At 44.6% G+C, this 12,768-nt stretch overlaps 1 protein-coding gene across 1 annotated transcript in view; it reads left to right on the plus strand.

Annotated features, from left to right (window-relative positions):
* RALGAPA2 (Ral GTPase activating protein catalytic subunit alpha 2) overlaps positions 1–12,768 on the plus strand; it is a 368,955-nt gene that overhangs the window by 350,105 nt on the left and 6,082 nt on the right. The window contains exon 39 of the mRNA XM_029070298.2: positions 10,841–10,880. Coding sequence (XP_028926131.1) covers positions 10,841–10,845 — 5 coding nt within the window. The 3' untranslated portion in view covers positions 10,846–10,880. The remainder of the gene's footprint in view (positions 1–10,840; positions 10,881–12,768) is intronic.

The raw sequence follows: 12,768 nt of genomic DNA on the forward strand, positions 1-12,768 counted from the left end.
CGGTGGAGATAGTCATGAAAACAAATAACAACTAGAAAAAAAGTGCTATGGGGCTTTGCTTTCTCTGTTCAAACTGCAAACTAGGGTGGTATTTCATAGCAGTCCTGGTGGAGGTTATAGGATGAAGACTATTACTGTTACTCTGCAGAGATTTTCTTCTGAGAGGTCAACAAGACTGGTAGAGGATCAATCTCTTCTTGTCCTGGACACCTGTGTGTGTGAAATAATGACCTAAAATAGTAATGAACTCAAATCCTTTTTGGGGATTAAGAAAGGTTCCAGTGGCCTGTAATCACACTCAAAGGATCTCTCTCATATCTAAATCAGTGGAATCAAAATATTTTTTGCAAGATTGACAGATAAATGGAAAAAGGGAGGTGGGGATGTACATCTCATCCCCCAACCTTTGAAGCTGACACTCCAGAGGGGAAGATCCTCTCCACGGGCAAAATAAAGGCTCTTGAGACCCAGTCCTCCCCAAGGATGTTTATAATGTTGATGGCCACAAATGGCAAGGGATCATATTTGTGTGTGTACAGTGAGATTAGGACTGTGGGTTCCACATTGTGCTTTTGAGCCACACAAGCACCCACTGGGGAATTTCACCATCAGGGGCACCATATTTAAGAATGAAGGACGACTATATGTATACAAATACACACACATGCACTCCCATTAACTGTCATAACTGTCCAAATTAATTCTATGGGGTTGTGATTCACTTGGTTTTTCCATTATCTGAATGTTCATAGAGTTGTTAAGGAATTAGAGAGCATTCTCCCAACTAGGCACATCTACCCAGACTGTATCTAATTATCTTGTATCTACCTCAGCGCTTAGCAGCGCTTGGCATATAAGTAAATTAGTTAATACCACAATAAAGAAAATGATGCAAATAAAGTCATGCATATGCATTTGGGACTAATTGAAGTTTCTGTAATGTGAATTTTCCTTAATGTTGAATTCATCACATACTTAACCCTCCCCTACATTATAGGATTGCATTTAGATGCAGTTCATTACTTTTTTTAAATGTATTTAGTATCCTAGAAGTCAAATAACTATGAAAAATAGCTTAAACTTTTCATACTCCCAGTAAAAAAAAAAGTCTTAGACTTTTCCAAGTATGAATTGCTCTATTTGAATAAAACAAATTAAATTTGTGGTTGGAGTTGGGGGAAGATGTTAATATGCAAGCAGTTTGAAATAGAACTTTGGAGCATAAAAGTGCAGAATTCCATGACTAATCATTCTACCACCATGTAATTCTGAATTTGTTATTTCACTGTGGTTTGGGGCACTTCAGGCAGAGGTGCCCAAATTCCTAGTCAGAACACCCAGGCCATATGGGTTTTCTGCAGTGGCCCAGGAGCCAGGGAAGAATCCAGGCCTGCTCCCCTGGTCCAACCACCTCAGGGAGTTTCAAAGTGATTTGGTAGAAGACAGGGCCAGGTTAGCGATTATTACCTCTGCATTTTCTGTTTTTCTCCAGAGAAATCAGATACTTGATTGATTGCACCTAATGTTAATCCTGAAGACTAAAAACATTCCATGGGAGTCTGATTTTCCCCAAAGGAGAATGAAGGGGCTAACAAGCAGGCAGTACTCAGAGCCCTGTTGTTCAGGGCATCCAAGTTTTTCCCTCACTCTCCTTGCCATTAAAAGCCGTAAGGAGTCAGACTAAAGCTTCCCCCTCCCAGAGATTCTTGTTATCCACATGTTTTACCTGGGAAATCAATCTTCTGCATGTATATATATATCATTTCCAAGAGCACCAGGAACTGTGGTTACCTAGTGTTTTAACAGTTAAGGATCCCAAACTGTGAAGTCGGGAAGCCCCTACATGCCCATCAGCACCAGATTTGGGCTTCCCAGTTTCTAGGTTCCTAATCTGCTATCGTAAAACATCCCCCCCAACCCCTTCCTCGGGAAACTGGCCTTGGTTTCCTAGTGCCAGAGAAGATGAAGAGTGCATTTTACCCAACTGCCACAGGTGCCTTTTAGGAAGCTTAGGGAGTTAATGCTTGTGAAGCACTCTAAGAGCCTCAGGTGGAGAATGATATAGTCACAAGTACTTGTGTGAGTGCAGTTTCCTTGGCGACAGGGATGTCATTAGCAGCTAGGCACTCTTGGATGGCTAACTTATCTAGTTAGGGTAAGATCTGCTGGGGAAATCAGACAGAGGACACCCCCTTGATGAAGTCACTGCCACAGCTCGAGGTTTCTCGGAGTAATTAGGGGAAGTCTCTGCTACCGATAATTGATGGAAAATGCAAATTGTATAAATGGGTCAAAAGACTAGGGAATTGAGAGGTTAGTCAGGGAAGGCTTTCTGGAGGAGATATGATTTTATCAAGCCTGAGAAGATGGGGAGGGTCCTGGTCCGTTGGATATGAAGGGAGAGACCTATGCAGGAGGGAAGATATGAGCAAGTGGGCACAGTGGAAAAAAAACAAGATCGAGAGTAGGTTGGGGTTAGGGTAGCGTAAATTTCTTGAGAACAGGGATTATGTCTACCTACTCCATTGTATTGTACTCTCCCAAGTGCTTACTACAATGCTCTGAACACAATACTCAATAAATACAATTGATTGATTTATTAGTAGGTGATAAAGTAAGAGAAGAAGAGCTGATTGGGCGCCTTAAAGCGAGTGGTAAGGGGTTTCTGTTGGAAGTAGAGATGTATAGGCAACCATTAGAGGTGTTTGAGAGGAAGGAAGATGTGAGCAAAAGGATATTTTTAAAATATGGACTGGAATGGAAGAGAAGCTGGAGGCAGGGAGGTCAATAAGGAGGCTGATGCCACAGTCAAAGTGGGAAATAGCAAGTTCTTGGACCAGTTTAGAGAGAGAGGAAAGGGCGGAGTCTAGAGTTTGGGAAGTTAGAACCTACAGAATTTGGTGACAGACTATGCAGGGTGAATGAGAGAAATGAGTGAAGGATATAATTTCAAGGATTGTGGTGTGTCTACTGTGATGGGAAAACTGGTGGGAGACAAAGGTTTGGGTGGGAAAATAAGGGTTCTCAGGGCAGACAATACTTTTCCCATCCTAGACTCCTGGGAGAGACAGAAATGGGTGGCTAGCAGTGGTCTCTTATTCTAGTGATTGGGTAAAGTGATTTACTTTGAAGAAGAATATCGATGGTATTTATTGAGCACTTGCTGTGGGAAGAGCACTGTAATAAATGCTTACAAGAGAACAATACAGTATAGAGTTGGTAGATATGTTCCTTGACCTCAAGAAGCTTGCAGTGTAGAGGGGGAGACAACTTAAATATAAATTATGGAGATGTACACATATGCTTTGGGCTGAGGGTGGGGTGAATGCCTATCAAGTGATCAAAGGATACAGGTGCAATTGCATTAATTTGATGTTCTGAAAAGTTTATGGAATCATCATGATATAGACTGTAAGCTCATTTTTTTACAGTCTCTACTGACAGTGTTATAGTGTACTCTCCCAGTGCTAAGTAAAGTGTTCTCCATCCAATGATTGCCCAATAAATATGATTTATTGATTGATTGATAAAGCAGATAGCCAAGGCTCCAGTCAGTAGCTATGAGTTCCACCCGGGAGACTGCCAAATTCAAGAAAGTATCTCCTAAGAGCAGTGCATCTACTTAGGTCTTAAGAAAGGGAATGCTACCTATACCCTAAAAAGAGACTGAGTGGGAGGGAAAGAGATGGGTATTCAAGATCCTCGTTCAGCAGGAGAGAGACGAAAAAGGTATGGTGAGGAAAGTAACTGTCAGTCACCTCTGTAGGAGGCTTTAAATATGAGAGCCCTGCACTCTCCCTTGGTGGGAGATCTCATAAAACATATGTAAGAGCACAGCCAGCTCTGTAGAATTGCATGTTCTTTTAGCCCCAAGGTTGTTAAAATGGCAAAACATTTTAAGCATGAAATCCAAAAGTCTCATTGTAGAAGATGCCAAGGAAATTCAGGCAAAACTCCCTGTGACCCCTACCAGTGAGGTAATATCTAAGCCGAATTCAAATCTCCGAACCCTGACCACAGCAGGGCTTCTCCTTTTATGCTCCCCTCAGTCCATGCACTTACCGATAGCCTGTGGTCCGGTCCAGCCTCAGCTGGGGTGGGGGTCTTAGTCTGTGGTCCATCCTCAGTGGGCCTGGGGCCTCTCTTCATCCTGCCAGATTGCCAGAAGATCCCAGCTCGTCACACCTCTAATTCTTCAGGGTCATTCAGGGAATATTTTACCCTTCTAGGTCTGGGCTGTGGGTCACCACATTAAATTTGCTTATCCTTAGTGGGAACAGTAGCCAAAAGCAGCCTGTCTTACTTTCAGTGCTGAACGGTGGTAGGCCCTAAGGCTATTTAGCATGCCAGGGCCCTTGTTTGGTAGCTAGGGAAACCCTGTTCCCTAGCTACATCTCCAGGGCTCAGAAATAACTAGGGAAGCACTGGGTTGCTCACCCAGAACCACAGTTCTGGCCATGCAGTCCCTGGTGTCCGTATCACCCGGCCGTGAACCTTGAAAAGAGAGTGACAGACTCCCGTAGAAGTTGCTCTTCTCCTCTAGACTGTAAGCCGTTGTGGGCAGGGAATGTGTCTGTTATATGTGTTGTACTCTCCCGAGATCGTGGTACTGCACTCAATAAATACGATTGATTGATTGATTCGGAAGAGGACTACAGAAAGCTCAGGCGCCCCAAAGATGAGAGATATATAGAGTGACTACCAAGCTGTGAGAGACTAGAGCCCTGCACGGACTTGCTTGGGACCAAGCCTGTGAGCCAGGATGCAACCAAGCAAATCCTGACAGATTGCAACGGGCTTGGGATTCACTTCCGTGACGCTCCGGCCGCTGAGGGCCAGAAGGGTCATAGCAGGGCAGCCTGGGAACTGTTCATGCCTGCAGTGCTCTTTAGCTTGGGCACCACTGGTTAGGGGGCTCCTGGAGCTATCTGTCCCAGGATGTTGTGAGATCTACCCCATCCGCCTAATAGCATACCCTAAAAGTGAGGCTACCTCCTCCTCAGATTCAGACAATGCAGTCCTACGCTGGTAGGCTGAGTTGGCTGGTGGGATCTCTGGAATGTAGCCTAAAAGGCTCTGAGACCCTGCTGGAGGTGTAATAATAATTACCCTGCGTTTGTTTAGTGCTTACTATGTGCCGAACACTGTTCTAAGAGCTGGGGTAGATGCAAGGTAATCAGGTTGTCTCACGTGGGGCCCACAGTCTTCATCCCCATTTTACAGGTGAGATAACTGAGGTACAGAGAAGTGAAGTGGCTTGCCCAAGGTCACCCAGCAGACAAGTGGCAGAGCCGGGTTTAGAACCCACGTCCTCTGACTCCCGAGCCCAGGCTCGGGGAGGCAAGGGAGACAGAAGGAAAATCTAGGGTCCATATGCAGAATTAGATCCTAAGTATACAAACGCTATCGCTCTTGGCCCTTAGCCGATATTAGGACCAAAGTTCAATTCAACTGCAAATATTTCCTCTCTGTGCTTAGCAGCTTGAGTGCGTAGTTAGAGAGTGGAAGAGCTATCCTTCAGTTTGAAGATGATGAGGCCAGTGGTGGATATGCACCCACGAGGTTGAGGAGCTTTGAGAAAGGAATTCTTGCACAATTGCATTTTCTGGCTTCTTGCCATCTGGGAGACTCTCCATGCCCTCCAAGTTGTCAGGGGTTCAGGGTGATGGGGAAAAGAACAGCCTATTTGGGGAGAGGCCCTGCTAAAGGTTGAGGCTCCTTCTCCCCTCCCACCACCCAAACCCCAGGCAGGTTCATAGAGTTGACTTTTCTCTTTGAACCCTGCAAGTCCCTAGCCATTTTGCAGAAACCCATCTGGGTGGGACTCGGGTCGGAGGGCGTAGAACAGTGATCGTCACCACTGACTGCAGCATTTTGGACTGTGTGTGCCTGAGTGCCTGTTTGAGTGTCTACAGTGACAGTGTCAATGGGGAAGGAAAGAGAGCTTCTCTCGCCTAAAGTCTCTTTACCCGTTTGCATTTGTATTCATCCTCTTTCATATATTGAGAAGCAGCCTGGCCTAATGAGTTGACACGAGCCTGGGAGTCAGAAGGTCCTGGCTTCTCTAAGCCTGGCTCTGCCACATGTCTGCTGTGTGACCTTGGGCAAGTCACTTCACCTCTCTGAGCCTCAGTTACCTCATATGTAAAATGGGGATTAAGAGTGTGAACCCCGTGTGGGACAGGGACTGTGACCAATCTGATTTGCTTGTATTTGCCCCCAGCATTTAGTACAGTGCCTACCATTCAGTATCTGCTTAACAAATACCATAAATATTATTATCATTATTATAATTAGTATTATCTGTGGCACAGGTCCATATGCCAGGCATTCAGAAAGCCAACACTTAGGATGAAAAAATAAAAGTGGGGATCATCGGTGGCCCAAAGTGGATTGCACTGCTGACTTTCTCAGATTCCGTTCTTTTTACTCTCCCAAGCACTTAATACAGTGCTGTGCACAAAGTAAGGCACCCAGTAAATAACACTGGAGAGGACGACGATGATGCATTCATTTCCACCAAAGTCAGTCAGCAATCATATTTATTGAGTGCTTAGTGTGTGCAGAGCACTGTACTAAGCACTTGGGAGAGTACAGTATAACAATATAACAGACACATTCCCTGCCCACAATTAGCTTATATTCTAGAGAGGGAGACACTCATTAATATAAATAAGTAAAATTACACATATGTACATAAATACTGTGGGGTTGGGAGGGGGGATGAATAAAGGGAGCAAGTCAGTGTGGTGAAGAAGGGAGTGGGAGAAGAGGAAAGAAAGGCTTAGGGAAAGTCTTATAGGTCTGAGAGAGGGACAAAACCATGGCCACATTCTCAGACTAGAGGGCTAATTTTGTTCACCTGACTAGATCTTTTCTTCACTGATCCTAACTAGCCCGATTTCACTCATTGGATAATTGGATAATTAAGAGTTCCACTATATTGGAAAAAGTAATTATGTCCTTAGCTCCCAGAAGTTCAGCAACTACGGTGTCACGATTAGCATTTATTCTCTGAATAGTATTTGAGTGCCTGCGGTGTGCAAAGCACTGAATGAAGCACTAGGGGGAAAAATAATTGAGGATACATAGAAAAGTTGAACCGTGTATCATCAGACTACTGGGTTCTATGTTAGGACCTTTTCAGCACACTGCAAGCTGCCGCTGAATATTTTAAGTTTAACCTTGGGGATTCTTATCTGGAATCTTTCAACTCTGTTCTGTCTTCTACCTTGGCTGCTAGTATACAGCCATAATCAATAAATCAATCGTACTTAGAATAATGGTATTTGTTAAGCATTTACTATGTGACAGGCACTGTACTAAGCACTGGGGTGGATATAAGCAAATCTGTTGGACACATGTGGAACAGGAGCTCACAGTCTTAATCCCCATTTTACAGATGAGGGAACTGAGGCACAGAGAAGTGAAGTAACTTGCCCAAGTGGCAGAGCTGGGATTAGAACCCAGGACCTTCTGACTCCCAGACCCAGGTTCTATCCACTACACCATGCTGCTTCTCTAATCAGGCACTTACCGTGAGCAGAGCTCCGTACTAAGCGTTTTGAAGAGTACAATACAACAGAGTTGGTAGACACAATTCCTGCCCAAAAGGAGCTTTCAATCTAGAAGGGAGACAGGCGTTAAAATAAATTATGGATACGTGCCTAAATGCTGTGGAGCTGAGGGTGGGGTGAATATCAAGTGATCGAAAAAGGGTAGTGAGCCAAGTGCATAGATTACAGAAAAGAAATGAGGGCTTAGTTAGGGTAGGCCTCTTTGAGGAGATGTTATTTTAATAAGGCTGCCCACGGATCGTGTAAGTAGCCATAAGACAATTCTGTTGTTCGAGCAGCCGGGCTTAATGAATCAAAAGTATTTACTGAGCACCTAGCTGTGCACCGCATACTGAACTCAGCCCTTGGGAGCTGACAACAGAATTAAGAGTCGTGATCCCTGTCCTCCAGGGGTTTACAATCTGGCAAGGGAGAAGAGATACTAAAATAAATGACAGAAAAAGCAAGTATTAGAATGTGAAGATGTGCATATAAGTGCCAAGGGAGAGCGGGGCAAGAGTACCCATGTGCGTAAGTGGCATTACGGTACATTTTGTAGGAATAATCGAGACCAACCCCAAGGTGTGATTGTATTCATTCAGCTGCAGATTGGCAGTGGGCGAAAAGCCCTCCTTGGTCCTACTTCTGCTCAGGCAGAGCCCAGCAAAGCATACTGATGAGAGGAATAAAACCATTCCTCTTCAGCAATTACAAACAAGGCCCTGTTGTGGGTTATATCCATCTGCGTTCCTGGATTTGACTAAGTACTGATATAGGCAGGGCCAGGAATGGAAAACTGAGGAAGAGATTAATACAACCCACCTTGGGTAGTTAGGCAAGCACGACTTAGTGGGAATGAGCAAGGGCCAAGGAGTCAGGAGACCCTAGTCCTAATCCCATCTCTGTCACTTCAGTCAATCAATCGGTGATATTTAATGAGTGCTTACTGTATGCAGAGCACTGTATTAAGCACTTGGGAGAGAACAACCCTGTTGTAGTTCTCTCCCAAGCGCTTAGTACAGTACTCTGCTCACAGTAAGTGCTCAAATACAATAGATTGATTCTAGTACAACAGAGTTGCTGGACATGTTCCTTTCCCCTGCTGTGTGACCTTCGGCAAGTCACTTGACTTCTCTGTGCCTAAGTTTCTCTATCTGTGAAGTGGGGATTCGATCCTTGTTCTGCCTTCCCTTTGGACTGTGAACCCCGTGTGGAACGGAGACTGTTGCTGACTGTCATATCAACCTCAGGGCTTAGCACATAGAAAGTGCTTAGTGAACACAATTATTATTAGTAGTAAGTATTAGTATTCTTATCGGATTCAGCAGCGAGAACCATGATGCGAATTTCCAGTGGGAATAGACTGTGAGAATCGTAGAATCGCACAGATGTTCCTTTTCTTCCAGTAGCCGTCGATCAAATCAGGGAAGGACATTGTGAATGAAGGCAACCACATCCCCCTCCAGCAGGAAGGTGACTTATAGGGATTTTAGACAGGGACACTCCAGTCCTTCATTTGTGGGCTTTCAAGCACGTGGATTTTGAATACTTAGTATGACCACCGGGCTGGTCATTACTCATTCATTCAATAGTATTTATTGAGCGCTTACTATGTGCAGAGCACTGTACTAAGCGCTTGGGATGAACAAGTCGGCAACAGATAGAGACAGTCCCTGCCGTTTGACGGGCTTACAGTCTAATCGGGGGAGACGGACAGACAAGAACAATGGCACTAAACACTGATGGGATCCCTGGGAAAATCCACATTGCCACTGTAGCCAAGGATAAAGTCTTCTTGCCACATTCCGTGCTGCTCCGATGACACTGAACCCAGCACAGGAAAGGTAATGAAATAAAGCAATGGGTGTGGGGAGATGATAAAAACCGAATCACAGAAAAGCCAGCTCTCCCTCTCACCTTTATTCAGCCATTTGCCTGTTGTATGACCTTGGGCAAGTCATTTAACTTCTAGACTGCAGCCTCCTTGTGGGTAGAGGTCGGGTGTACCGACTCTCCTGTAGTGCACTGTCCTCTACCGAGAATGTAGTACAGTGCTGAACATATGGTGAGCACTCAGTACCATTGGTTGATTGATTAAACATCTCTCTGCCTCCACTTCTTCATCTATATAATGGGGGCATCATATCTTTCTCCCTCCTGCTTAGACTGCGAGCCTCATGTGGAGCAGGGTCTGTGTCCAATCTGCTTATATTGCATCTACCCTGCTTAGTACAGTACGGACAGATAGTAGGCACTTAACACATACCACAGTAATTGTGATTATTACTAGGACAGGGAAGATTCTATTGCTTTTTCCTGTAAAGAATGGGTTTGCCCTCAAGAGTCTTGATCCAAATTTCCCTTCTCTAAAATCAGTGTGTTTGGAGAGAAAAGTATCCAGGATCCACCCACTGGAGTTTATGAAATATTTCAAAACCTCCGGGACACAAACCCTAGAAATGTGAAATTTAGTACTTGGAAGGCTTTCATCTGGACCTTCCTTTGAATTCCAGCCACTTAATGGAAAATGAGCCTTGTAATTCATTTTAATCAAAGGACATCTCCTCTCTGGTCTTTAAGTTCCTTGTGGGTCAGGATCGTGATTACCTACATTGCATTGGACTCTCTCAAGCACTTAATTTATTCAATTGTACTTATTGAGCACTTACTGTGTACAGAGCACTGTACTAAGCGCTTGGGAGAGTACAACAATAGACAGGCACATTGCCTGCCCACAACGAGCTCACAGTCTAGAGGTGGGGAGACAGACATCAGTACAAGTAAACAGGCATCAGGACATCAATACAAGTAAACAGGCGTCAATATAACAGTGCTCTGCACACAGTAAGCACTCAGTAATTACGATTGATTGATTACATGGTCTGTTATTCAGATTCTATTTTAACTCGGATTCTCGAGAAGTACTAACAACTGTTCCTATATGTTTAGCTTTCAGCAGTGATCAGATGTTCACTTTGCAAGGCACCAGACTTTTAATTATTTTAATTTCATATTATGAATTAGATTATGCTACTTTTAGAGTGATGGCTTTATATGTAATATCAATGCATACTGAATTGCAAGAATTCACTAGCTTAATTGTCTATTAACTGTGTAGAATCATTGTGGGCAGGGAATGTGGCTGTTTATTGGTGTATTGAACTCTCCCAAGTGCTTAGTACTGTGCTCTGCACACAGTAAATCCTCAAAAAATACGACTGAATGAATGAACATTCAAGTTAGAGCAATAGCTATTCATATGATTTTATGTTCTTTCCTTTCAGATTGAAATGTGTAAAGGTCTCATTTTGGTAATCAGAAAAGGTAAGACTGATGCTTCAAGAGTGATAAACTGGCATCCTCTGTCACTGACATTAAGTTAATCAAGCGCTTCTCCAACAAACCCTCCCCCACCCATTTCCTTGTTATCCCGCTAGACTGTAAACTCATTATGGGCAAGGAGCATGTCTGCTGATTCTGTTGTGCTCTCCCATGCTCTTATTACAGTGCTCTGCACATAGTAAGCGCTCAATAGATACCAATCACTGGTTGACTGATTCCTTTCCTCTCTGCTGCTATTCTTTCCTCCTAAAGGGAATTCCAAACAAAGTGACCTGACCAAGTAGCAGCTTTAGCAGCCCTACTAACTGCGCTAGTAGGATCTCCCTGTCCCTGCATGTCAGCTGAAAGCACATATTTCTTCTTTCTTGGGCTCCTATTTGCTTCGGGCAGAATCTGACACCAACACCTGCCAGGCTGGAAAATGTCTTTGTTGCTTGCACTTTTGTTTGAATTGCTTCAGGGGAGCCAATGGGAGTTGAGCCCATTGGCTTTTTTGTTGCCTAAGCACTATGGAATAGGATCTTGAGATGGGGCCCGATAAGCAGTGGCACGTGCTGGGCCCGGGCCCCTTTGAGTTAGCTCAGCTTAACTAATGCTTCTCTTTTTGGGGGGTTGGGGATTGGTGGGGGGGGAGGAGGTGCAGATTGCTGAGCTTGGACTTCTCAATGGGACAGCTGGGGGAGGAGGAAAAGGAAACAAAGGAAATCTCCCCCCAACCCCCCAGGGCCCTGAACCTGGCTATGGACTGGGGTTTCGGACCCAGAGCACGCAGGCCGGTCAACCCCCCAGGTGTCACCACTTTTGTATTTGCAGTTCTGGGGTTGGGGGTTTCCCAGATCTCTGAAGAGTGGAAGGAAGCAGCCTGACTGCAGTGGGCCGGCTGACCACACTCACCGGTAGGAAGGCAGGGCTGAGACCTGAGGGCCAAAATGTCGACGAGGTTCCTTGAGAGAGGCCTGCTTCATCCCAGGGAGGCTCTAAGCGGGCAGCTGTCCGATAGAAAGTAGCAGATTGATGAATGGCTATTTATTCTTCACGCTGTACAAGGGTCGGGTGTAAGCAGTCCATCGCCTCCATCAGATGAAATGATTATTTTAGATGTTTATCCTAAAATATTTGTGTTTATTTAAAGCCCCTTCAGTAAGAGTGGGACTCAACCCAGTTTGCCGAAGAGCAGGCATTTATTTCCTCAGGGGAGTCGGGCCCCTTTGGCCCAGAACTGAACGTTCTTGCCTTGGGAATGGATTTGGCCCAAGCTTTTCATTATTCCTATAAACCGAATCTCAGATTGGCCTCTGAATGGTGAGGCGAGTCATAAATGTTTAGGCTGCCATATTCGAAGTCTGGAAAAAGGATTTGTAAAATCTCTCCCTCTCAGAGTTATGTGCTAGCATCTTGTGTACGTGTGGATATACTCCTGTTTTCTTTGACAAAAGCGGTGAAGTGGGCTTGAGTATGTATATTAGCCGAATGGAGATCCAAGCTTCCATTACAAGAAAAAGGCCAAGTAATTAGAGTTCGTGCCAGACAGCTTGCAAGTGGAATTATAATATTGGTATGAAAGCCTTTATCTTTTGTGGTTATTGCTTGCTCATTCTGCAGCTGCTGTCTCCCTATCAATCAGAGGGATTTTAAAGGGAGCTTCAAGGTTGATTGCATAGTTAAGGACTTGCCAGAAGAAAGTTTCTGACTGATGGAATGTACAAACTCAAGAAAGGCTAATGGAATGTCGTGGGTGATTCAGAGTGCCTAGGTGTGGCTGATCCCCGCTTGCCTGTTTGAACTGCACTGCTTTTCATAGGCACAGGAGCTGTATTGTTGAAGAGCTTGCAGGAATATTGCTTGAGCTTGCCCGGTTGGCGAAATTTCT

The sequence above is a fragment of the Ornithorhynchus anatinus genome, chromosome 1, assembly GCF_004115215.2.
Source record: "Ornithorhynchus anatinus isolate Pmale09 chromosome 1, mOrnAna1.pri.v4, whole genome shotgun sequence".
Classification (NCBI taxonomy): domain Eukaryota; kingdom Metazoa; phylum Chordata; class Mammalia; order Monotremata; family Ornithorhynchidae; genus Ornithorhynchus; species Ornithorhynchus anatinus.